At 35.8% G+C, this 26469-nt stretch overlaps 1 protein-coding gene across 1 annotated transcript; it reads left to right on the forward strand.

Moving 5' to 3' along the window:
• Window positions 1–8309: 8309 nt before the first annotated feature.
• On the forward strand, window positions 8310–11628 carry rxfp3.2b (relaxin family peptide receptor 3.2b). Its single transcript, XM_077717124.1, has one exon. It carries the CDS (start codon window positions 8645–8647, stop codon window positions 9839–9841), a length of 1197 nt encoding a protein of 398 aa, XP_077573250.1. The 5' UTR covers window positions 8310–8644; the 3' UTR covers window positions 9842–11628.
• Window positions 11629–26469: the final 14841 nt, after the last annotated feature.

Here is a 26469-nt window from a genome sequence, read left to right on the forward strand (position 1 = left end):
TTACTGTAAAACAAATACACAAAATAAAATGATTTTAACACTCAAACCTTTAAAATTTCCGACTTCTGTCAATTTAAGCCCATTTAAATAGGTGACATTCACATTTTCTTTGTACGTATGAATTCAAAACTCTCCAATAAATTCACAGAAAACACCAGAATCCAAGCTAGCTTCTTCCTCACCCTCCCTCGGGTGTTTCTGCCTGGAATACTCTGTTCCGATGCACACACCAGACTTCTCTCAAAGGGCAAATATGTCATCAGGGACAATAGAAAGGGAAAAAATTAGGCCAAAGGTAGAATAGACAAGGCGTTATCACCAGACTTCATGGCCACTTATTGACATGTTGACATATTTACTCACTGGAGATGATGGGCTCTGTATTGTAACAAAAAAAATGACTGGATGAAAGGGTTGTGGTGGCTCATTGAACTAGAAATTTCAAGATCTGAAATACCAAGGGATGCTATGAAAAGAGAAAAAAAATGTTGCCAGACAATGAGATGAAAGTCAGTACTGATCATGAGAAAAATTATTACTGACTAATGAAAGGAATGTGAATCGAAGGCCCGATTTGACACAAAATGTTAGTGTAGGTTTATTTAATACTGTGAGTTTCAAAGTTTCTAGTGAATACTGTATTTTCACGACTATAAGGCGCACTTAAAAGTCTTAAATTTTCTCCAAAATTGACAGTGCGCCTTATAATCCAGTATGCCTTATATATGGAAAAAACAGAAACCCAAAAACAAAAATCCACCACTGTCGGATATTAAAAAAACACAACCGCCTGAACTGAAACAATACTATTAAATATGTAGATGCCATCTTAGTTTACAACATCTTCCATCATATAGCTCCTCCCCCACTGCAAGATTTTATTCCAAAAAAAAAATCCAAAACATCAACAATGGCTGGCTCTAGAGGTGACTGTGTAGTGAGTACTTCATACCTGGAAGTCAATAGCAATTACCGTATTTTCACGACTATAAGGCGCACTTAAGTCTTACATTTTCTCCAAAATAGACGGTGCGCCTTATGATAATACAGTGCGCCTTATAATACAGTGCGCCTTATAATACAGTGTGCCTTAGAGTCGTGAAAATATGGTAATGAAAATGATCCCCCAAAGAGATAACAGACTTAGTTTTTCTTTCTCTATGCAATCGACTTGTTTATCACCTCCACCAGAAAAAGGGGTCCCTTTGTTTTGTTGCTGTTTTTTAATCAGGGTGAAAGTGTGTCGCTCACAAGTTTCTTCAATCAGGATTTTGACGCATGGCTTTGATTATGGATGTTCCCCCGAGGAGGGTCTCCACCCAGATGAGCTGCCTCGGGTTGGAGTGGGCCATAAGAGGAGTGATGTCCATCAAAGGCAAAAGGCCAAAGCGATTCATCTTTAATCTACTAATAGGATTTAAGTTTCAAGGTGAGAACTCCATGCTTCTTCGGTAACAACACGTCTTTGCCAAATATGTTCAGCCAAAGAGGAAATTAGAAGGAAACTGAGATGGATGACACCTGATACAGAGTGAAACTATATTTGTTTTGCTGAAGTTGAGAGAGTCACGTATTCATCACAAAATAACACAACACCCTCACAACGAAATACAGTTATTTCTTTTTCGCACAGTTAGATTAGATTTCGGTGTTTGAGTCTTTGTCCAATCTGTGAGTACAACTATATGTTACCTTTGTACATTTCTTCGTAGAGCAGAGTGACCTGAAAAAGACAAGATGTCCTTTTTCATCCTTCTTCAACTTTTTCCGTGCCTTTGGCGATGATAGGTGTCCACTCTTGTCCTTTTGGTTTGAATTGAAATCAGTTTGTTACCTGAAGTATATATCCAAGGACTCCTTCTACTTCAAAAGGATTGGACCCAACCTTAAATGGCAGCCATTAAGTTAAAGTGCTTTGTCCGGTGTAGGCTTAAACAGGATATTGGGATTTGTTCTTCCTTTTGGAGTTGCGTCTGAACATAACACACTCCTCTATTTTCACCATTTACGCATATTTAGCTTTACACGAGGTTAGTTTGCATATTAAAAGTCATAAATGTTTCTACTTTTGGCAACAACAAAAAAAATCATTGACAAAATAATAGATCTGTGAACAAAAAAATTGCTGCCTTCTTCTGATTCCTATTCTTTTAAATTTATCTGGCATCACAATAATTCAGATTAAAAAATGTGTTTTTTTTATGAACAATGACTTTAAATGTTATTTATATCAGCTGCTAAAATTATGAACTAATAATTACTGCTTTCTTCTGATTCCTATTCTGTTAAACTTATTCGGTATCACAATAATTCAATTAAAAAATTGTTTTTTTTTATGAACAATGACTTTAAATGTTATTTATATCAGCTGCTAAAATTATGAACTAATAATTACTGCTTTCTTCTGATTCCTATTCTGTTAAACTTATTCGGTATCACAATAATTCAATCAAAAAATTGTGTTTTTTTTATGAACAACGACTTTAATTGTTATTTATATTAGCCGCTTCCATTTAACAGTAGTTTGTGCTAGACTTTTTGGAAATATTGAAATAAATAATAATCACTTTTGGTGCTATGGAAACTGCCACTATAGAAAAATCAATGCCAGTACTCCAAGTTCAGAAAATAACTGGAGTTTCCACAGAGTGTAAAAGTGGAATTGTTCTGCCAGTCATATTGCAATTCTGGCTTGGAAAAATGAACACACATTATTCATTGCAAATTATGTTCATACCGTTTATGCAAAATTAGTTAACTTCTTGCAGCACACCTGATGATCCGGCATGGCACACTTGCTGGGCTTCTACTTATCCTTGAATAGAAAGTGCGAAAGAAATTGGAAATTGGATGTTTGTCGGTTTCATCTTTTATGTAAGTCGAGGTTAAATCTGCTAGACAAGGATTAGTTTGTGCCCAAGTTTCACAAGGATTTTCGATTTTCCAGGACATGCCATGTACCTTGTGTAATTATAAGCTTTGCGCCTGTTTGGTAATTGGGCGAAATCAGTCTCATTAGTCTTCTTCCAGTATTAACTGCTCCTCATCCGTCTGCTGCCTGGACGCCACTTATCAGCTTTGCTCCAATCTGTAAGCTATCCAAATATCAGGCTGACGCGTGACGCTAGAGCGGAAATTACAAGTGACACAATGGAAAATCATTTGGGTGGATTTTTTTCTAACGCTGCCCATTTTTTTTTCTAAGACATTTGGACAAAGTTTGCCTTGCTCTAATCCAAAAGACAAATTCAGATAGAATTCATTCAGACTGATGTAGGTGTGCTCACAGCTTTTAATATTTGGTGTCATTTGTGTAAGAAAGTACACATTACGGCTTATTTGTTGACTTTTCGCTCGTGAAATTCCAACATTTACATGTATTTACCGTATTTTCACGACTATAAGGTGCACTGTATTATAAGGCGCACTGTATTATAAGGCGCACTGTATCATAAGGCGCATTGTCTATTTTGGAGAAAATTTAAGACTTTTAAGTGCGCCTTATAGTCATGAAAATACGATAATTGCTATTGACTTCCAGGTATGAAGCACTCACTACACAGTCACCTCTAGAGCCAGCCATTGTTGATGTTTTGGATTTTTTTTTGTATAAAATCTTGCAGTGGGGGAGGAGCTATATGATGGAAGATGTTGTAAACTAAGATGGCATCTGCATATTTAACAGTACTGTTTCAGGTCAGGCGTTTGTGTTTTTTTTTAATATCCGACAGTGGTAGTTTTTTGTTTTTGTTTTTCTGTTTTTTCCATATATAAGGCGCACTGTATTATAAGGCGCACTCTATTATAAGGCGCACTGTCTATTTTGGAGAAAATTTAAGACTTTCAAGTGCGCCTTATAGTCGTGAAAATACGGTAGTATACACATTTTTATTTATTTTGTTGTTATTATGTGTATGTAGTATACTGTAATCATAGGCTATATTCTATAGGAGTGTTTTATGTGTATTCGATAGAGTAGTGGTTTACTTGACTGACTTTTTGCATGCTAGGCTGATTGAACCCTCCAAATTGTCCCTTGATATGAATGTGTATGGTTTGTTTATCTCCTCTTGCCTTGCAATTTGTTGGCAACTGATTCAGGATGTTTTTTTTATTTTGTAAATATTTGCCAGTCGTCTTCTTCTTATTATGTCATGCAAAACTGTTTTCTCATCTTCTCATTAATTAATTGGCTGCCCATGGCTGTGATACACATCCAGTTGGTTTGAAATGGAACTGATCACTACCAGCCAGTAAGCCGATGATGAATTAACATCTCTGGCATGTTTCAAAAGATTTTTGTAGCAAAGGTATTGGGTTATTATTATATACTCACCCAAAAAAAAAATAATAATAATAATACTGTGCTTGGCAGATATTGTCTGGTATACATTAACCATTGTTTTGTTTTTTTGCCTGTTTAATGTTTAAGAAAACAATGGGGTCTACAATTACTCATATAGAGTGTGCATGCTATACAAGTGGCATTTATGATACATTTTGTAGGACAAAATAATTACAGTTTTATGGTACACGCCTCCAAAGACGTACTCTCAGTCATCGATGGTGCATCACAGGCAAATACCGCAATCCAAGTAGACATTTTGACACTAATTAGAATGATTTTTTTTTCTTTGAGTCATGGCATTGAACTACACAAAAAAAGAGAATTGACAACATCTTATCAAAGCTATTCAGATTCTGACAAGGTTTGCAAATCACAAAAAAACTATTTCTGCCTCTCATCATTGCATCCCAATTGTAGTTGTTATGTAAATGGTATGGTAAAATTTGACACATGGGAACTGGAAGTGTTTTAAACTCGCTTTAGATGATGCAGCTAGTCATCTTTTTAGAAAAAAGAGAAAATAGATTGCATTCCCATTTGGTATGGAGTTAAATATGGAAAACATTTAACAGTGCTAAGACTTCTTCTATACTTTTCATATTGCAACTAACCGGTCATTTTAATAGGCTTATCTAAGTATGCAAACACATAGAAAAGTTGCATTCAAAATTCTGTCATCTTTCAGTGCTGCTTTTCAAATATTTAAACTAAACTGATGCCAATTTAAAACTCTTTAAACTCTAAGCCTTTAATGGTTCCAGAGAACAAAAACTACCAAATGTATTTGTCGTAAATTTGCATAACTTTTATGATACATCTGTTTTCCATCATGGAGAAAATATCCCATTGCTCAAAATTATTGTATAAAATAATATATGTTTAGATATATATAGGTTTAAACTCACTATAGTGATTCACTGATTTTAGTGCCATTGACGGCAATAGAAGTCAAATCCTTTTTATTAAGGGCAGTGATTTTAAATTTCAACAGATAGATTTTGTCATTGTTATCAATGTTGGTTTTTAAGAAAAAGGGGATGGCTTTTACAATTTTACAGTTGTTATTTGGATAAAAATACCCCACGGGGTTAATTCACAACCCGGAAGTGACACCATTTTCAGGTAGGTCCAGTCAACGGTCAAATTAAAAGTCATTTTTTACTCTCCAAAATGCCCATCATGTCTCATAGTCTGAACCACATGGAAAGTAGTAATGGCTACCAATAGTTTAAGGAGGGTTGTTGTATTTGTTCTCATCAAATTGTCAACGGCATGTTGTTTCAAAACAATCAATAGGTGTAAATGAGTTAATCACAGGAGGTTCCCATTCCAGTGAAATTTCCTTTTATATCATTTGATCTTACTTCACCTCTTCAAGCTATTGACACTTAACTTTTTAGTTCCTGTTTTATTGCTTTGCTCTGATTCTTCCATTAATAAGGCAAGTCACGAATTGTTTGGGGTTGTTTTCCATTATTGTTAATTATTGGATCACGTTAAGAAGCAAATTGAGAAATTTCCCAGAGGCTGCCTGATAAGAAAAGACGGAGTTCACCTCAGCGCAGTCGAATTGTTAGTGCAGTGTGATAAAATTTAATTTGGGAGACTGGGTAAGGAGGTAGTTATGATTGCAAGCCAATTGAGATGCACTGAGTCGTTTCATATAAATGAAATATCACTTTATAATGGGAGAATCAAGTTAACTTTTTGTGTTGTCCTTGTGCAAAGATGTGGGCTAACAATCAGTACCTGTGTTTGAATGTCGTTGTCCGTGACAACTGCAGTTTAAGCCTGAGACATTCAGGTAATTACTTGAAACCTTTGGTGAGGGGTGGAAATCTTTCTTCCAAATTCTGTTTCACTTGACTGACGGGACCGGTTCGAAATTGACATCTTCCTTAATGTATATATATATGTATATTTCTCTTCTTAATAATCTTAAACATTATGCTATTGCTATTAAATGTATTAGTCAAATCCTATTCATCGTTTTCCCATACTAATGGTGCACATTCAGCACTTTTAACGAGTCCTGTAATCAACCTTTGTCTGTCTATTTAAAACCCGTGTGTTTGCTAGTCTTTGTGGGATCGTCTGCTTTGTTTGCCCCAAAGAAGGTTGCCATGCTATGTTTTGTGTTATACGTTCGGTTTGATTTTGTTAAGTTTTTGTTGCTATTTTCTTGAATCCTCACCTGCCTCAGTCATTAAAATTTTTGTTAGAGCATTCCCTTGATTGCTTCCATGCTCAACATAAGACCTAAAAAAAAAGTTGAGTCAAATGTAAATCTAGTCTTATCAAAAATGCAGAAAAGTAACAGGATTTCCCTTACAGAAATACAGTCATATATGGCCTTAACAAGCCTCTAAGGTAACTTTTTTTTCAAACTTTCATGATATTCTAATGAGTGCCCTGCAAAGGATTATATAAATATTTGAAGAATCTTTCTTTCTTGCTTCTTCTTTCTCTTCGATTCACTCCTCCTCCCCATTGTGGCAGATTATACAGTATGAGCATATTCACATTATGAACTTATTCATTGAAACGGATGGCGATTGTATAATGAGGTAACTGTAAATGTACTTAAGCCAGGATTGTGTCATAAACAAATGTTCTTAATCACAAAATGTGAGCATTTTTATCCAAATTTTAGTCAGATATTTTTCTGTTGAGGCTTGAAACTCACTGACATCAATTACATTAGGCATTTAAAACCTATATAATGCAAGCACATGAAAAAAAATGGGACAGAATGTGCCTTCAGTATAGCATAGCTTATTGCTTTACATTCCATCAAGAAGTGATTCGTATACTTCTGCTTAAATGTCAACTATTTATGTAGGGATGTTGACATTTCTTACTCATAATGGTAAACCTGCCATGGTTTTTACGAGTTTTGAAGATGACAAGACGCGCAACAAAATGGATTATCCTGTTAAAACTGAGAATGATGACTTGTGAGTGTGTGTTTTTAATTTAAAACGTCAGCTCCATTCAACTTCCATTTTGGATCAAGCTAAGCTTGGTTGACAGGTGTACCGCTTGTTTGATGCAAAAATGCAAAGCGTGAAAAGTGAAACTTCCTGAGAGCTTATTGTCGTAAATGCTTCCATCAGGGAGTAATTGAAGAAATTGGACAACAAACAACAACAAAACTTTAGTTTTTCCCACTTTATTTTGAATCATGTCAACAAACTGAATCTGAGGTTTTCATTGTAATACACAGTTCGTTTTTCTGCATAGCAACAGAATTACATATCTCCAACAACAATGACTGAAAAAGAAAAAGTTATATATATATATATATATATATATATTGTATATATATATATATATATATATATATTGTATATATATATATATATATATATATATATATATATATATATATATATATATATATATATATATATATATATATATATATATATATATATATATATATATATATATATATATATATATATATATATATATATATATATATATATATATATATATATATATATATATATATATATATATATATATATATATATATATATATATATATATATATATATATATATATATATATATATTGTATATATTATAATTATCAATACTGTACTTGAATGACATTGAAAGATGAGTCAGTACTTCAATTATGGTGTACTAAATATACTCTATATACATTAAAATAGACTTATTTTGGGATGTTTTCTTTTTTCATCATCTTGAATGGAAACAACAATGATGGATAACAGTTATGCCTTCATAAATGTATGCATGTAAAATGTATCTTAAAGTAAAGCAGAACTAGTTTAACACACAACAATTTCGAGTCATTAATATTGCCCAACCATTTTCAGCAATACAGTAATCCATTGCATTCTCAATGGGCTCCCTTCACACACACCCACACACAAAACAGACAAGAACACTGAGTCACAATGATTGTTAAGCCCCTTCGTAATGGACATGCCAGGGGACTTTGATGTAGAACGGGGTATCAGAGCATGACTTCTTTATTCGCCGCCCAGATGGTGCAGAGACAAGCGGCGTCAGTGGAGCTGAGCTGTTACGCGCACCCTGGCAAGGCGATAAGCAAAAGCGCACAGAGCGACGAATCGCAGAGAGGAGGAGGAGGAGAGCAAGCTCATCTCAGCGGGAGGCAGCTTTTATAGCAACCTGACGAACATAACTGAGGAATAGGAAGCTCTGTGCTGCCTTCCCAGCAGCCTCTAACCTTCTATTTCAAGATCCCTCTGCCATCTAACTTTGCCTCGGCGGGAGATGTGATCAAGTGGATCCAAAATGAATGAGACCGGAGCGCCAACTCTGGCTCCGGAGTCATGTGAGCAGCAAATGACGCCGGAGGACAATAGTGGGAACTGTAGTACGAGTTCTGGTGGGAACCTGTCGCTGCACTGTTGGCTACAGCTGCTTACAAAGGAGTCCAGTACGGAATTCCAAGGGGATACTTCCAGTCTGGTGGTACGTGTGATGATTGCTTGCGTCTACTCGGTCGTCTGTGCCTTGGGGCTGGTGGGGAACGTGCTGGCACTCTATCTGCTACACTCACGTTACAGGCAGAAGCAATCGTCCATCAACTGTTTCGTGATGGGGTTGGCCATCACCGATCTCCAGTTCGTCCTGACGTTGCCCTTCTGGGCTGTGGACACTGCATTGGACTTCCGCTGGCCCTTTGGCAGAGTCATGTGTAAAATTATTAGTTCTGTAACCACCATGAACATGTACGCCAGTGTTTTCTTCCTGACTGCCATGAGCGTAGCGCGTTACTATTCCATCTCGTCGGCACTCAAGATGCACAGCAGGAGGGCAGCAGCCACTCGTGCCAAGTGGACCAGCTTGGGCATCTGGGCTGTGTCTCTATTGGTCACTCTGCCTCACGCCATTTATTCCACTACCGCCCAGGTGTCAGATGAAGAACTTTGCCTGGTTCGCTTCCCAGAAACAGTCAACTGGGACCCACAACTTCTATTGGGCTTATACCACCTGCAAAAAGTCCTTCTCGGCTTCCTCATCCCTCTAATCATCATCAGCGTCTGCTACCTACTTCTCTTACGCCTGGTTCTCAGTCGCCGCATTTCAGGTGCCGGAGGGCCAGAGGTGGAACAAGGACGTCAAAACCGTCGTTCCAAAGTAACCAAATCCATTGTGATTGTGGTTCTATCCTTCTTTCTGTGCTGGCTTCCCAATCAGGCACTGACACTGTGGGGGGTGCTTATCAAGTTTGACCTGGTGCCCTTCAGCAAGGCTTTCTACAACGCGCAAGCCTATGCTTTTCCATTAACCGTGTGCCTGGCACACACCAACAGTTGCCTAAACCCGGTGCTCTACTGCTTAATCCGCCGCGAATTCCGGGCGGGTCTCAAGGAGATCGTCCTCCATACCACGCCATCCCTCAGGGGCTTGACTCATCTGCTACGACGCAAAGGCAAAGTAGCAGAAGTCCCCCCTGTTATGGTGCTGGTCCAAATGGAAGTGTGAGTGGCAGACATATGATGGATTGACAGCATGAAAACAGTTTGTCAATAGATTTTAAAGCGACTGCCATTGTCTGTTTGCAAAGGATGGCATCACCCAAATCCCTTCGAGACAGCAAATGCCAACACCTTTATTTATATTCCGCTTTTGTGAGCATGATCATCCCGCTCGACGCAACGGGACGTGACCCATTTTTTTCCCCTCTTTCCTTCGAGACTTTGTGCTTTTATGTTCTCATTCGTTCTTTTTCTCGCACCGTCTATTTGTCCCTATGTGACAGACACCGCTTGTGATGCCCCCCTTGGAAAATACGTAATCATGAATATGTATCAATGTCAATCATAAATGAGATTTGGAGAGTCACTGCATTTGCCAAGAGATGAAGCTCCATTGTTATGTGGTATAATACTCGGTATTTGGCACATTGTGAGCTGGATGAGTTAAAGTATCTGACTTTTTTTTACAGCTTAAGCTCTTTGACTGTAGATTTGGGTTGTAAATGAAGAACCAATTCAGATTTATAATCTTGTGTCCATGATTGGGAAACAAGTATCAAAAGAGTGTCCTGGTTCCTGCAATTGTAATGTACTTGTTCTGTTTGTCAATGTGCATGTGGTGATAACACAACAATTTTTAAAAGAGATTTTTTAAAGAAAAAAAGGCAGTAATATTTTGAAGTTCAGGTTGGAACTAATCAAAATGAAGAAACCATTCATTCTTATTCACACATTTGTCAACTTTGATTTTCTTTGCCAAAAAATAAAGAAACGGTCAAGGTATTAAACAAATGTTTGCCAAATAGTTGCAGTCTTTTAGTTTCAGATGAATACTTCATTTTAGAAATTATTTAAATAAAAAGCAGAACTCATGCCATGAATTTAACATCGAAATATATAATTGAGGTGCTGCATATTCATGTATTATTGCACAGCTAGCATGCCATTCAAATCATTTGCAGGCCATTTATTGCTTCAAACCTTTATATCAAGGCCATTGTGATCAGGTTATGCAACCCCGCTCACCAGGAAAAAGTCAAGGGCCCTGGAATCAAATCATGGTAGACGTAATGTCAGCGAATAGCTTATTCTTGTAAAAAGAATCAATATATCAATTGGTGATCTGCAACTCTAATGAAGGGAAACATAAGATAACAAATAATGGCATTTTTACATAAGATTTAACCTTTGCACATAAGGATCTTTACTTTTCTACTTGCTAAAAATGAATAGTAATAGCAGGCTTCCTCAATAAGAAAGCAACATCGTGTCCAACCTCCAAAGATTGGTTAAATTTAAGTTGCATTTTTCATGAAGATGAACATTGCATTTTAAAGTTGGATACATGTATGATGTCACTTAATCAGGTCACAATAAATGTGTCAACTTGTGTTTTTTTAAGCATCACAGAACAAGTTTTGTTTCACCATTTTGAAATTTTACTTCATAGTTTATGCACCACCTCTAGGGGATTTTAGATTTTTTAACAACACATTTAAGTAATTCCACAGTTCCTGGAAATCTAATTATACTTAATTTTCCGAAATGATGACGAATAAAGTACTACATAGCTTGGGGAAATATCCAAAGATAATATTTTCAAAAACAGATGGTAGATTTTTTTTTAATAGAATTTCATTCTGAAACTAATTGCCAGGTAATTAATTATCTTTTAAAAAATATACAAGCTGAAGAGCACTCTGTCTTGAATACATTTAAATTAATATAGTTTTGAAGGGAATTTCTACCAAGCCAACATCCAGTGAGTTCAAACCATTATCGTGGTGGTTAGAGGAATGGGGGAAAAAAACAGGTTACGTATGACTATTGTTTTTGATTGAAAGAAGCAAATAAAGCCTTGAGAAATCTTTGTGTCAAAATTGTAAGGCGTTATTATTGTGGACTCAGCTGCATAATTGTGGCCATTCTTGAAGACGCTTTGGTGTTGACTATGCCTTGTCCTCGACTCAATCAAGCCAGGAGCAAACACAAAAAAAGTCCCTTTGTGTGCAGTATAATGAAAATACGTTACTGTTTCGGTCACAGCATTAAAACGTTGCAGTTCTTGTCAATACTTGCAGGAAAATCTGCAAGTGACCTTGTGATGTGTTCCTACTCATTTAAAAGTTAACACTAAGTTGCTTGGCTACTTCAAGTAATGCATACAAGCCTACTTTGAGACTATAAAATGTGCCTTTTCTGGGAATTTAAGAGTGAATGCATTTATTTTAAACTTCTCCCGTAATTAACTATGAATGAATTTGAGAATATTTATCGGATCTGACATTTTGAGGTCAATAAAGACAGTGTAAAAAGTCACTGGTCTGCACAAATTAAAAAAAACACTAAAGTGGACCGAAAAGATGCTCTGTGTTATTATTTTATGCATCTTTAAGTACCGTATTTTCACGACTATAAGGCGCACCGCATTATAAGGCGCACCCTCAATGAATGACATGTTTTCCATATATAAGGCGCACTTTATTATAAGGCGCACTGTCTATTTTGGAGAAAATTTAAGACTTTTAAGTGCGCCTTATAGTCGTGAAAATACGGTATCTTGAAATTCAACATCTAACTTTCTTTATATTATTTGGGCTTAAGAAAAGCCTTGTCAACTTTATTTTTTATTTTGTTGTTGTAATACTCATTGTTCAATAATAGGAGCAGTGCTTTTCTGTACTAAACTCTAGTCTAATAAGCACTGTTCAGTGTAATCATCATTTTACATTTTATAATCACACAAGGATTACAAACTAATCTTTTAAAGTAGATATATATAAAAAATGCAAACTGTTGTAATGAGGGTGGGAAAATGTTAGCGTGTACCCATTAAATTTTCTCCAGTCTAGTGGAGAAAGGAATGAGTAGGCGAGTATTCCAAATCTTGATTCACTATAATTGATTCTCTCTTTTGGGTTGTTTGCTAAATCAGATCATTCCTAGATAGTTGCCCAGAGTAGCCGTTCTGGGTAAACTGTTTATTTTATTGGCATGTCCTTTAGCACTTTGTGTTTTTCTCCCTTTAATAACTTTTTTTTCAAATCCATGGTTCATGATTTACTAAATAGATGGTCTGTTTAAACATATACTTTCAGTTTTCTGACCTCTGCAACTTAATTTTAGGGGAAGAAATATAAAAACTGTTATCAATCATAAAACAAGAGGTCTATGTCTCCTAAAGAGCCGTTTAGGGGAGAATAATAATGAGGGGAGATTGAGTATGGTGATGAGACTTTCAAGTAGTCAGTGACAGTAATGAGAGGGTGGCTATCTATGTGTGGGGGCGATATGAAATATTATTCTAACATTTTGAGCTCTCGGATTTAAGTGGAGATGAGGCAATATAGAGTTTTCTACTTGGGTTGCAGCCAGCATATGCACTGGTGGTTTATTCTCCACTAATTTATGCTCTAAAACAAGTTTACTGGCCGCTTTAACATCAACTTGATTTCACGTGGGCCGGACCATTTTAGATAGAATATTTAGATTTTTTTTTTTAAAATTGGGTAAAAAGAAGTGGATTAAAAGCCTTGAAAATTCTGTTTTCTTTAATAGATCTAAAACAATGGTTATTTTTGTGTTTTTTATATATATTTTTAGATTTTACAAAAAGATTTTTGAACTAAAAACATTGAAAAATGGATTAAAAATTGCAATTATTGATTTAAAAAGGAGGAAAATCAGGAAATATAATATCCATCTATTATCTTCATTTTAATTTGATCCTAAAACAGAAAGTCAGCACTCATGATTTACTTCCCCGGGCCGCACAAAGTGATGCGGTGGGCCACATTTGGCCCCCAGGCTGCCAGTTTGACAGCTGTGCTCTAGAAAATAACAATTTTGATGTTTAAAAAATGGGCTCCAGCACCCTCCGGGACCAATGTGAGGATAAGCAATACTTTTTCACACAGTGAGGTGTACAATTTTTCAGAACGTTGTCTACAAATGTAATTATGAGTGTAAATTATTTGTCAATGTAGGTATGCGCACTGTGATTGGCTGACGACTAATTCACGGTTCATCAGTTGCCTAAAATCAGCTTCACAGCGGATTAGTGGATGGATATACGTAGCAGTATTGACAACAATATACTGAAAAGAGCAATCATTCACATAGAGCAATAAATCAATACTCAGCTAAGCCCCCAAAGGACAGGAAGCATTCGTAGGAGGTAGCATAACGTCCAAAGTGTTGACCTTTCTTTACTCTAGGGGCCCCTAATGATATGTTAAACAAAACACACATGACTGAAACACTGTTGCCAATTAGTGGGACCCAACTGTCGGATGCTGTGTTGACTTTTTCAGCTTTAGACCGGATTATTCCCGTCCCAGGTGAGCACGTTCATTGTGAGTCATTACAATCAAAGAGTGTTTGCAGTGAAATAGATATGCAGATGTATATGTTGTACGTGTTCAAACGTTTGGTGTCAAGCCGGGTTAGCACTGGTAGGGGTGATGATGCATAATACGCACAGAGCTTATTAAAGTGGATCTCGAAAAGATGGTAGGCACCTCCTTAATTAAGCTTCATTTATTTGTAAACAGTAAATTCCCATATAAATTCATTGGAAGTGACAGTTTCCTTTCAAAGACAAGTGTTTATCTATTTAAATGGTGCATCTTTTCTTTATATTTCCCAAGGTAATACAACACTAATCATTGCAAGGAATGCTCTACCCAGAGTATATTTTTTATACCCTTGATGGCATATATACATGAATACTTTGTGGTATTCCTGCTTGGAAAATGTTTTGCTACTTTTTCCATTTATATTTTCTTCTAGTAAAGTAAATAATGTTTGTCCCAAAACTTTTTGGGATCTTATATATTATTATCTGGGTGGACAACATACCATATTTTCACGACTATAAGGCGTAGTTAAAAGTCTTAAATTTTCTCCAAAAAAGATAGACAGTGCGCCTTATAATCCATTGCGCCTTATATATGGAAAAACTGAAAAGCAAAAATGAAAAACCACCACTGTTGGATATTAAAAAAACACAAACACCTGAACTGAAACAATACTATTAAATATGCAGATGCCATCTTACTTTACAAAATTATATATTATAACATTGAAATTTATTTCTCTTTTTTTTAGCCTTACCTTAATCCATGATGTGAAACAGCCTTTTTATTCTGCTCATTTGAGAGCTGTTTCGAGACCCCCATGTTGTGTTACTCTACCCAGGAGATTTAAAGAGCAAACAACATGCAATCAGACACCTTGAATAGATTTTCTCATGATTGCATGCATAAGCAGCTTGATGAACTCACATACCAATTTTAGTTTACACCTAAGCAGTGCTGATAAGTTAAACATATTTTAATCAAAAAAAGGGTACCCGGTGCCCACATTTTTACACATTGTTTCAATTAGATATTAGATATTTATCAAATTGAAGCCAGAAAACATCCAATGATTTATAAATGAAGATGGTATTCATGAACCGTACCCTAATGTTTCTGTTTCACTGTATAATTTGCAACTTCAATGACATTGGAAGTGGAAATTGTTGGATAATCTGTGGTGAGTAGTCCAAGGTAATATATTCTTCTTCAGACCAAAAGTCATTAGTGACCTCAAACAGGATATGTGGTGCAAAAAAAAGAAATGTTTGGACAATGTCTGTACATCTAAGAATATTTTTTTATGGAAACAACAGTTATTACAGAGGACCCTGAAAAAGGATAAGTGATGTTGAAAATGAATGAATGAAAGGATTGGAAACCTTCACGTGGTGTTCCTGGAGAGTCTGCCAATGTTGTTTCAAGTATTTTTCAAAACCTAAAAAAGCAATATTGAACCTCCCTAAGAATGCATTTTACTCAAATAGTACTTCGACTTCAGTCTAATTAATTCATGAGTCATATTTTCTAGAGATTGGCAAAAACGGCATCTGAAGGAGAAAAAAAATACACACCAAAATATACAACGCACTAACAGCAGAACATTTTAGATGCTGGGAAATAAACATTATTTTTACCACAGGCACGTACGTACATTTTGATTATCCGTTGAGCGACTGTGCCCAGAGTGCTTTGTTTTATCAGTAGCTTTAAAGAGAGAAAGATAAAGCAGGAGTTTCATGATTTGTGCTGGTTGGGAGATGTAAGATAAATCATAGTCAAAATGATTTGGAGATGAGATTCCGGCTTCATGTACAGCAGAGTATTTGATCTGCATAGATAAGTTCTGTAGAAGAGAGTTATTTTTTGTGTGTGTGTGTGCTTTAATGAACAGCTTTTTCTATTCGCAAATTCGGTACAAACTTGATTCCAAGACGATAACACAAAGTGGAAACAGACCATAGAACAATAACACAAATTGAAACATACATAGACAGAATATTTGGATAATACAGACCAGTTTGGGCCTGTTTCCTTCGACCCTTTAGTAGCTTTTGGGTTGCAGAAAGGGCCATGCCCTCAAGGCATGTCAACTTTTAAGACTATATGCAAATGAACAAGTGGGTGTAATTCAAGTTTATTCTGTCTCCTGCTTGGGTAACTGAATTAGTTATGTAAAAAGCATAAATTTCACAGTATTTTTGTCTCCAAACCAAAAGAACAAACTTACAAATAGATACATATTATTTGAAAGCAATGAGTATATGTAATTATAAAGAATATTTCTTTTCAGTACCCTGATGGTCTATTTTCAAAAGGAACATACAATTTTCGCGGATCTTTTGAGTAGCATCCGTGGTTGTTTTCGTGGTCTTTCTTCTATAGAACATTAATAATTAGATGTTTGAAGGTTAGATTTACTGAGTAGCAGTACTTAGGCTGATGAGATCTGATTTGACGTGGCACAAAGACTAAAACGATGGCGTAAAATGGAGGAATCCAATGCTTCAAAATCAATTAATCAATCAATCAATCAATCTGTGGACACGGCGGCATTACCCAATCTACTTCAGACAAAAATTATGCCATCACACTACGAATATGCTTAATAAATTCATTATCTTTCTGTAGCAGTGCCAATGGCGTTTGATATGAGATAGAAATACCATCAACGCTTGATAACCCCAATGGTGCCTGGTGTGTGCCAGGCATAAAGGCTTTTTCAGATGAGTGATAGCACGGAAACCAACCCGTAGTGTATATTAATCGAGCCTGTTCTGTAATTATGCTTTCCTGAGGTTTGGGACAGTTGAAAAATGATTTTCAACCATAATATTTGCAGTATTTTACCTCTACATATCAATGATTCTACATATAAAATATTCACCTGACAAAAACGTTTTGTTTCAAGACACACACACAAAAAAAAAAACAATCCTTGTCACAAAATGTCCTAAAATGTAAGTAGGCTTCCTGTTTTTTGGTATTTTTTTTCCAAATTGTTATGCTAAAGTTGTTTCCCCACAACCTTGCTACTTACTTGTATTACCTTGCTCCAAGGTAGACGTATTTAGTTTTACCTTATTCATGCAAGAATGACTCTCCCAACATTTTGCAGTTTTGTTGTTAACATTAAAATCCTTCAATGCCTACAGGAATGATAATGAGGGGCCTTTACCCATAATTTAAATCAATAATGTGGTATGTCCTTGTTTATAAAAAATTAGATCTCTGCACTTCAAGGTTGCATTATAAATGTTGGACAGCAACCAAAGAGGCCAATTTATTTGATTCATTTTATTAACTTTCACAAGTAACACTACGCAGAGCGAGTGGTCAATGTGTCGGCCTCACAGCTCTGGGGTCCTGGGTTAGAATCCAGGTTGGTCCATCTGTGTGTAGTTTACATGTTCTTCCCGGGCCTGTGTGGGTTTCCTCTGGGTACTCTGGTTTCCTCCTACATTCCAAAGACATGCATGGTAGGCTGATTGGATACTCTAAATTGCCTCTGAGTACGAGTGTGAGCATGACTGGTTGTACTTCTGGCCTGATGTCAGCTGGGATAGGCTCCAGCACCCCCCGCGATCTTAATGAGGATAAAGCGGTTTAGAAAATGAGATGAGAGACATTTAATTAGCCAAAAATGCTAAGCACGAGTGGTGTGATCATGCTGTGTTCTTATTTTTTGTGTGGGAGAACAAATTAAACTTTCTCCAATTGTGGTTCTGATAGTGAATTAAATAATACCATTTTTTTAAGCAGGACGGACTCAGTAGCTTGCAACAATTTTGGATAAAAAATGTTTTCTGTCACTTTTGACAGTGGGTGATAATGAAATTAATCAATGTGCTTTTGTAGTACAAGATTGGAACCATTTCATTGACTTGAAATAGGACCAACCTGTTATCTGTGAATGGTGATGGCCAATTATGTTCACCACATGGGACAACGCCACTTTCAAATAGCCACATTTTACATCTTTTTCTATTAAGCCTTATTAGGACTCCTACCAAGGTTAATTAAAGTTGTTTTGAAATAAAATTGCCAAGTTCTTTTCACATTTTCACTTCATAGCAGGGACACTTAATAATGTGCTGTCATGACTAGGAAAGATTGAACTGATTATCAACATTTATCAAAAGGAACCCTTTGGCTTATGGGTTAAACTTGAAAAACACATTATTGGAAACTATTCATTTGATTCCCTTTACAAGCAATTTTCTCTTGAAAGCAAATAGATATGAAATGATACTCATTAGTGTGAAATGACAGACAAGTGATGCCATTAGCCATGTCAATGTGATATTGTTGGATGTCATGCTAGATTTAATTTCCCTAAAAGGGTTAGACATAATAAAATACAAAAGTAAAACCCAAAGTAGTATATATGGGCTTGGAGTAGAAGTGATTTAGTATCTGTGTATATCTTAGCAAAGTTATTTACAGGATTATTCTGTCAAAAATGCGGCAGCACGCTCCATAGTTGGATGAAAATTAAACCCTCCGGTTAGAATAACCCTTGAGAGAGGATATCTTGTGTGTGTGTATCCTTATCTTCTCTCTTCTCTGGAACAACAGAACATTGCTTGGGAATATGATGGCACCTAAACCAACATTTTTTATTATGATCATGCAGAGGCAGAAGGACATGAGCTGAAAGCTGTTGCTTTGTCCTAAAAAAAATGTAAAGTAGTCCAAATATCGCAGCCAAAATCACAGCTCGAAATTTAAGAATTATCTCATCAAGGATTTTCTTGTCGTCAAGAAGTATAATTGCCGCAACCAAACAATGAGACAGGAAATTGAGACATTTCTACCCACAGTTTATCCGGAAATTGATAACAGGGTGTTATATTAGATAAGTGAGAACAGTTACAGTGATAATAGTGTGTTTAAAGTTCTAATGTTATTGATAGGGTGCAATTCTGTAGGGTTTTTTTTTTATAATGCTTGCAATTAAAGAACAGGTCAGAATAATATAGCTTTTTTACACATTTTCCCAGCTGCCAAAGCCTTAGGCTATTCTTAGGCTAAATATTTAATTTTTCTCCTTCAAAGATTGTATGCAAGATTGTCATTTGCTTTCTTCGTGATGTGAATTTGTATTGCTTCCAAACTGAATTGTAATCGAAATGTTATGGTTATTAAGATACAATTTTAATGTTAAATCGCAAATCATCTATCTGGATAAATACTCAATGCTAAAGATTACCAATCCAAGTAAAAACAGGTCATTCTAAAATCAACACTGACGTATCTTTACCTTTTATACCACCAACAAATGAGTTAAGTGGGTGGCCTTCTATTTTTACTGAATTATTTCAATTGCATCTATGCCAATACATACGTACCAATGAAAAATACACATGAATAAACCTTGTGTATCCCCTTTTCAAAATTGCATGATGAACCAGAAAGAATATAGAATAACAACAGCACTTAATAAACAAATTGTGAGTGAAAATATCTCTAGGTAACAAGAGAAAATCATATTTTTAGACAAATCACATGGGAATGTAGAGGGTTTATCTTTCTGTGTGATAGCATGAGATGTGCATTAAACATTGGTAATTTATTACACCAGCAGAGAAATGTACACCAAGTGTCTTGCTTGCTCAGGATGAACTGACACATCTAGTGAAGAATGCCAAACACATCCTTGACCTCCTGCTGTTTGTTTATCGAGCAGCACCGCTGTTAGCGCTCCTGCAACTAACAGCCCACCATCCCACCTCCCTATATACCTTGCATTGCGCAAAATGGGATTTATTCATCCCATTGCATGATCCAAACTCTCATTCTGGTGAGAGAGATGCCTGGCTGAGTTCAAGCCATATATTAATGTTTTTGGCTGCATTTTAAATCCTGAAATGAGGTCAGAATATTCGATATTCGTAACGGCTTAGAAGACCAACCTGCTAGGCCCACCCAAATAAAACTAGAAGTGCAGAAATAGGAACCATCTGTGAAATATGTTGTCAAGGGAAAATCATTCAAACTGAAATCTATCCTTGAAGGTCAATTCAATACTAATATTCAGTTGTCCTGATATTTTTATTCAATGCCATTCATGTTAACTCGAACAATAAAATGGATGTTTTTTCTTCTATCAGACCAATTCTTTAAAACATTTAGTTTCATTTTCAGTTTTACCAAAAAAAAGAAATTTAATGCTGTTACTCGGCGACCACAAATCCGACGACCAATCCTCCGGCGACCAAAAGACCGGGCGACCAATCCTCCGGCGACCAAACGTCCAGGTGACCAAACGTCCAGGCGACCAAATGTCCAGGCGACCAAACGTCCAGGCGACCAAACGTCCGGCCAGGCTTAAAAGGTATAATATGTGAGTTGGAGATTTTTACACTACACACGTGGGCATTTTTGTGCACTTGTTTTAATGCAGTTCCTTCAAGCTATTTTGCCAGGTGGTAAAAATACTATATATAGCAATAATGTCAAGTTCACGGTCAAATTCTAGACAATCTGATTGGATGAGAGATTCCGCGTTTAAAATTTGTCTGTATTAAGACACAAAAGTGGGGTCACAATACAGGTAGAGACTCATATTTTCTTTCATTTTTGTCCAACCCATTTCCTCCCAGTTTCTCAAGGTCTATTGACAGTATTGTGGTGAGGCTTTGACCCCTTTACTTCCGTACCGGAACACTACCACAGGATAGTGACACATTAAAGCAATATGCTGCTCTTACTCTCTCCCTCTATCTCTCAACTTGGGCTGAAGCACACATCCTCATCCTTAATGGATTCCCATAAAAAATGGTTTCTTTTTCACTGTATTTTTTACACAGCTAGTTGTATTTTGTAGACCAAGAAGGAAAATACTATGTGTTAAATTGAAAGTTATGAACCTTTTTACCAGAAAAGAAATGGACCATGTAAAGATAATAACAAAACAAAATAGCACATAAAAGTATCTCTCCAAGAATAAATTCAGAGCATGATGAAAATAGTCATGCATTTTCAAAAATATCGTTGTGTGCACTGGCAAAAACGGTCCACCCATCGACCACCCCACCCCCACGAATCCATTAGCTTGCAGTTAACTGAGCTGTCAATGTGACTGACAGAAAAACAAGTGGCACCTTTAAAGTGCACACTTCATTAACATTGTTGTGAAAAGGACAGGGACCCAACAGCCAAGAAAACGTAAAAAGAAGATCACGGTCAGGAAGACTGAATGTCGATTGAAGATCAATTTAAAGAAACAAGTTGATTTTTAGGCAGAAGCTGAATTGTTTAAATTGAGTTGAAAAATAAGGCATTAACAACACCACAGGTTGTGAAAAATGTATGGTTTTAAGTATTAAATAATGTATACAATCCAATGAAAATTGGGTTCAGAAGGGTTGCAAACATAGTCATAGATACAAACAAGATGCCCAAATTTTCATTCACCCACAAGATAGCATCCATTCAATGCAGTGAAGCAGCACATCAAGCAGTAAACTGCTCCTGAAAATAGCACTGAATTACCAGTGCGTGTAAACTCACTAGTGGCCAAAAACACACACGTTTAAAGCCTTGAACAGCAATCTTGCACACAATTCAAACACATAGTCAGACCACGCAGAAGAGAAAAGTGTGCTGATTTACACACAAATTGCTGCAGCGCTGAAGGCTTGTTAACTTGACCATCAAAAATCTAGGTTAGAAAGCTTTATTTTGCCTAAGCAAAAAAAGGGAGCATTGGAGCTGCTCAATTATTAAATACAAAAACAAATCACTGGCAGTTCTACCAAAGGAATATATTTTAACATTAATAAGTATTTATTGTTGTATTCACTGAAGTTTTTGCCAGTCATTAGTTATTCATCTTACATACTGCTTATCCTAACAGGGCTTGCGGGGGTGCTAGAGTTTATCTATGGGTAGCGACAGTGCAGTTTAATAGGTACTGGAAATTAAAATGGCATTCAAACAGAACACAGTTTAGAGGAGAGTGATAGACAAGAAGAAATATAAAAAAAACTGACAAAAAATAAACAGGGCAGGGAAAAAGGAGCAAGGTGATTTGGTCGGGGAAAAAAAGCCAGCTAACATGTTTTTATTTTGTCTTTTTTCTACAAAATAAAGCCTACCAAATACATTAAGTGGTCACTTGTAAAATTAATGATCACTGAGATTAAACCAACTTTTCTATCTGTATTTTTATCTTGAATCTAAATCATAAAATCATCAAACCATAATAAACAACCATGGCTACCTCAGTTCTTTGATAAAATAAAGCTATTGCATATTTACAAAAATATGCACAAGTTACTTTGATTCTTCCTTAGTAATTTTTTTTAACCATTATTTTGAGTTTCTTTGACATCTGTTTGTGTAATTAATTACTATTTTAGAGAATAGGAAAATCGGCATTTGAAAATGAAACTTATTTTGCAAAACGACTGAACATTAATCATGTAAAATTGGCTTTAGAGTTTTTTTTTGCCAGTCAATGTCCTTAAACGACCCTGAGAATTTTTCTAGTCTGATGGCAGTTTTAAACATGGCTCATTGTAGCGCAACAAAAGAGAAAAATGTGATGCAACACCGTACAAATAAGATCCCTTCAGAGTTCGTCAGAAATGATTGACAGTGAAATATCTCTGTCATTGGCAGACACTTACTGTCTCCAACACATAAATCCACAGTAGGAATATTACAGAAAGACTAATCACTACATTAATGAGAGCATTTTTATGCCTTTTCTCACAGAATAATTTCATTTCTGATAGACTCATTAGTAATGCAATCTTAGTAAAGAACATCTGGATGATGTTGACATCACTCCAATATTGCTTTTGTGTTTTGGGGAGTCCAATTAGGCCTTTGAAATCTGGTCCCTTCATATTTTGAGCTATTTCTTTTCACAGTTATTGATTGTTACATTGTGTGTCACAGAAGATGTTCACAGCAGAGTGAAGCAAATATCTAACGGTGGAGTAAACAGTTACCAGTAGGTTGTCTTTTTCTGAAGTAGGCAATAACAACTGTTGTTATAAAATACAAGAATGAACTTTTATCAGTGTGAAAAGAGCAAATAAATGGACTGTGGACAACGTTAAGTAAAGAGAAATTCACTTTGCCAGGACCTGGTAGCAGTCAGTATTGACATAACAGCTTCTTACTCTCTGCAGAATAGTGCTTCTACTCAAAATGCACTTTTTAAAAGGAAACTGATATTGCATTAAGGGTCTTATCTAAATGGTAAGTAGCATAATTTTCATTTTCATTTATTTAAACCATATTGTAAATATTAACATGATGCATATGTATATTAACAATGGTGTTCTGGGATATTGACTAGTGCAGTGGTGTCAAACATACGGCCCACGGGCCGGATCCGGCCCATCTGGTGGTTTGGTACGGCCCGGGGAAGAAAGCTACATTGTATAAAAAAAATATGAATTTTCTTTAAAATGTGTAGTTCTTGTATTATCCGTTAAGGGCGCAGTGTTTTAGTACGTGCAGACAACATGAATTGACATTTATTTATGTTCTTATGTTATTCTCTTGTTCATAATATATTGTTCATAATTTAAAAGGAAAATTCTGTTAATAAACATTTTGATAATTTACTCATTCTTTGCACTAATTATTAGTATTAGTGACTAATACAAAGGAAAAAAGTGAGCTTATTGTTAGTTCTATGTAATTTTGCAATGAGTTTACTGGTCCGGTCCGCTTGATCTCAAATTAAGCCGTATTCGGCCCGCAGACCAAAGGGAGTTTGACACCCCTGGATTAGTGCAATTGCACCTGTTGCTGCTGTCTCAGCTGCTTATAAGTGTTGCTTGTTATTATTTTTTTTTTTTTGATGGTGAGTCTTGGAAGGTGACGATATTAAAAGAGCCATTTCCGCGTGCTATTCGTCGAAAAAGCTGTGGAAACAAATTGTCCACTTGGAACTCAAATCATGTATTTATTGATCGCAGAACCACATATTTACACACAAATTGCATGGTAATTCATTGCTCATTTTTTCAATAGCCCTACAAACCTAGGAGGCCGAGAGAAGGTCATATTTATGAGTACCTGTATTAAATAGAGCATAAATTCATTGGAAAAACTTGGAGAATGAGCACCACTTGGAAGAATCTGTATAGATGAGAATGTGAATGTGGAAGCTTGGTAAATAGAAGTATATGACCTTTTAAAAAACTGGGTTGGTAAAATATGATGGGTGTAGAAGGTGGGTTGTCAGTTTAAAAACAGTAGCATGACATCCAAACCCCTTTTTTTCAGTACTGACAAGTTCTGTTTTGAAAGAAGCATGGCTGAGAACGTCAAAGGTAGGATGTATAATTTGGGTTATGCTGCTTCAATTGATCATTGGCTGAAGGATTCACACACACGCATGAATCAGAAGAAAATTTATATTAATCTTGGGAATATTTTTGGCTGAAGAAGCTCAGTCATGTCATCATTTTTAGGTTACAAGCAAGAAAGTATGTAAATATAAAATCAAAATATCAGTATACATCACAAAGAACAAGCAGTAACAAACTACATTGAGTTTTGACTCAAAGTAGCGTCCCAAATGTTGAGATTTTAAATATATTTTATTAATATTTCATCATATGACCTGTTCTCAAAAGATTTTTTTTCATTAAATGGTTTGGTATCTGTGATTATTTTCAGATAGTTACATATGAAGTATGTTTTGCTAATTAAATAACATGACAGATTTATTTTGGTATTATTAACCAAGTACTCAGTCAACTGACATCCCAAAATGGGTCATTATTAGTAACTATTGGGCTCTTAGCCACCTCTATAAGCCTTTCATTCCCACATGTCAAAACAGCACGAGAGACTTTTTTTTTTTTTTTTTTAAACCATTCCCCCACACTACTTAAATCTCTATAATAAGCTGCTGGTGTCGGTGGGGGGGATCACTCTCATGTGGTGTCGCAAATAGCGTAACAGCTTTGTGTTTTTTTTTCTTTTTCCTCCAAATCTCTAAGCACCTACTCATATTTAAACGACTTGGGGTGACCCGCAAATAATTCTGAATTTACAAGTTTGAACATTATTAAAAGTTTATTACTGTTTTCATCCAAATACATGAAATGATCATTCATAGGAAATATTTCTAAGAGTACTTTACATGTTGTTTTTTTAAGGCAACACTTTTTGATGAAGTCAGGGGAAATTGTTTCACTTAAAATTAAAATTGAATTATTGACTTGATTTTTTCTCTTACTGTCTTCAGAAAATGAACAATAAAGTATAAGATTGTATTTTAAATTCAGCTACCTTAACAATATTCATTCAGTGTGGGTTATTGTGTCTGTTTTTTTTATGTATGCCCTATCTGTCTAGCGACCTTACAAGGATACGGGGTGTTGAAAATGAATGAATGAATGTTATGTCCGGACAGATTGAGTGTAGAAATGGAATAACTTTCTGAAACAACAAAAAGAAAAGAATTCTACACATACAAGTATTGATATTTTTCCAACCACATTACTTGTTAACATGGCACGGTAAGAATCTTCTCTATCATTAGGGATATGTTTCCTTCGTTTAACGGCTTCCTCTTGAGGCCTTGAGTCATTGACTGACGTTTCTGCAGAATGAATACACTTCAATTCTAGCTTTTCTCCCAGTCTCTGAGTAGGTGTATGTCCAATTCTTCTACGTATATACCCTGTAGTTGTCCTTCACAATTCCATGGAGGTAGCACATATTTACACCAATTGTACTGTGTTTTGTGGAAACCATTTTGCATTTTTTTTTGAGTGGGGTGAGGACAGAATTAAAATAGTTTTTAATGTCATTATACAAATACAATGAAATTGAAAGTGCAGCTTTTGAGCATGAAGGAGATGGGGAAATCATAATACTGATAACCTTTTGTATAATACACAAGGAAAAAACTAACACAAAGTGCTATTGACAATGTATAATGAATGACTGTATATAAATTGGATTGTTTATTGGAGAAATTGGGTTCAGGAATAGCACTATTTATTGATATTTCTTATCGCAAATGTGGTGATGGCTAGTATAAGAAGTAGTGGAGTGACTTTTTCTATTTACCATTTATATTTAAAATTTTTATCGACTATTTTTATTTTGAATCTAAACACTGAATAATTATTTCTCTACACTTAAGATAACACTAGGCAAATAATATAATAACTTATCCGGAACAAAATATGATGACGTCATAGACCTTCTTTGGACTAGTTACATTTGCAGCTGGAGCTCTATCTAGTGGACAATATGATACATCACCAAACGCTACACGAGAAGGGCGTCA

Source organism: Stigmatopora nigra, chromosome 5 (assembly GCF_051989575.1).
Source record: "Stigmatopora nigra isolate UIUO_SnigA chromosome 5, RoL_Snig_1.1, whole genome shotgun sequence".
In the NCBI taxonomy this organism is placed as follows: domain Eukaryota; kingdom Metazoa; phylum Chordata; class Actinopteri; order Syngnathiformes; family Syngnathidae; genus Stigmatopora; species Stigmatopora nigra.

What these genes read in the sequence shown, in the direction of transcription:
- rxfp3.2b (XM_077717124.1), top strand. Translation starts at nt 8,645, where the DNA reads ATGAATGAGACCGGAGCGCCAACTCTGGCTCCGGAGTCATGTGAGCAG.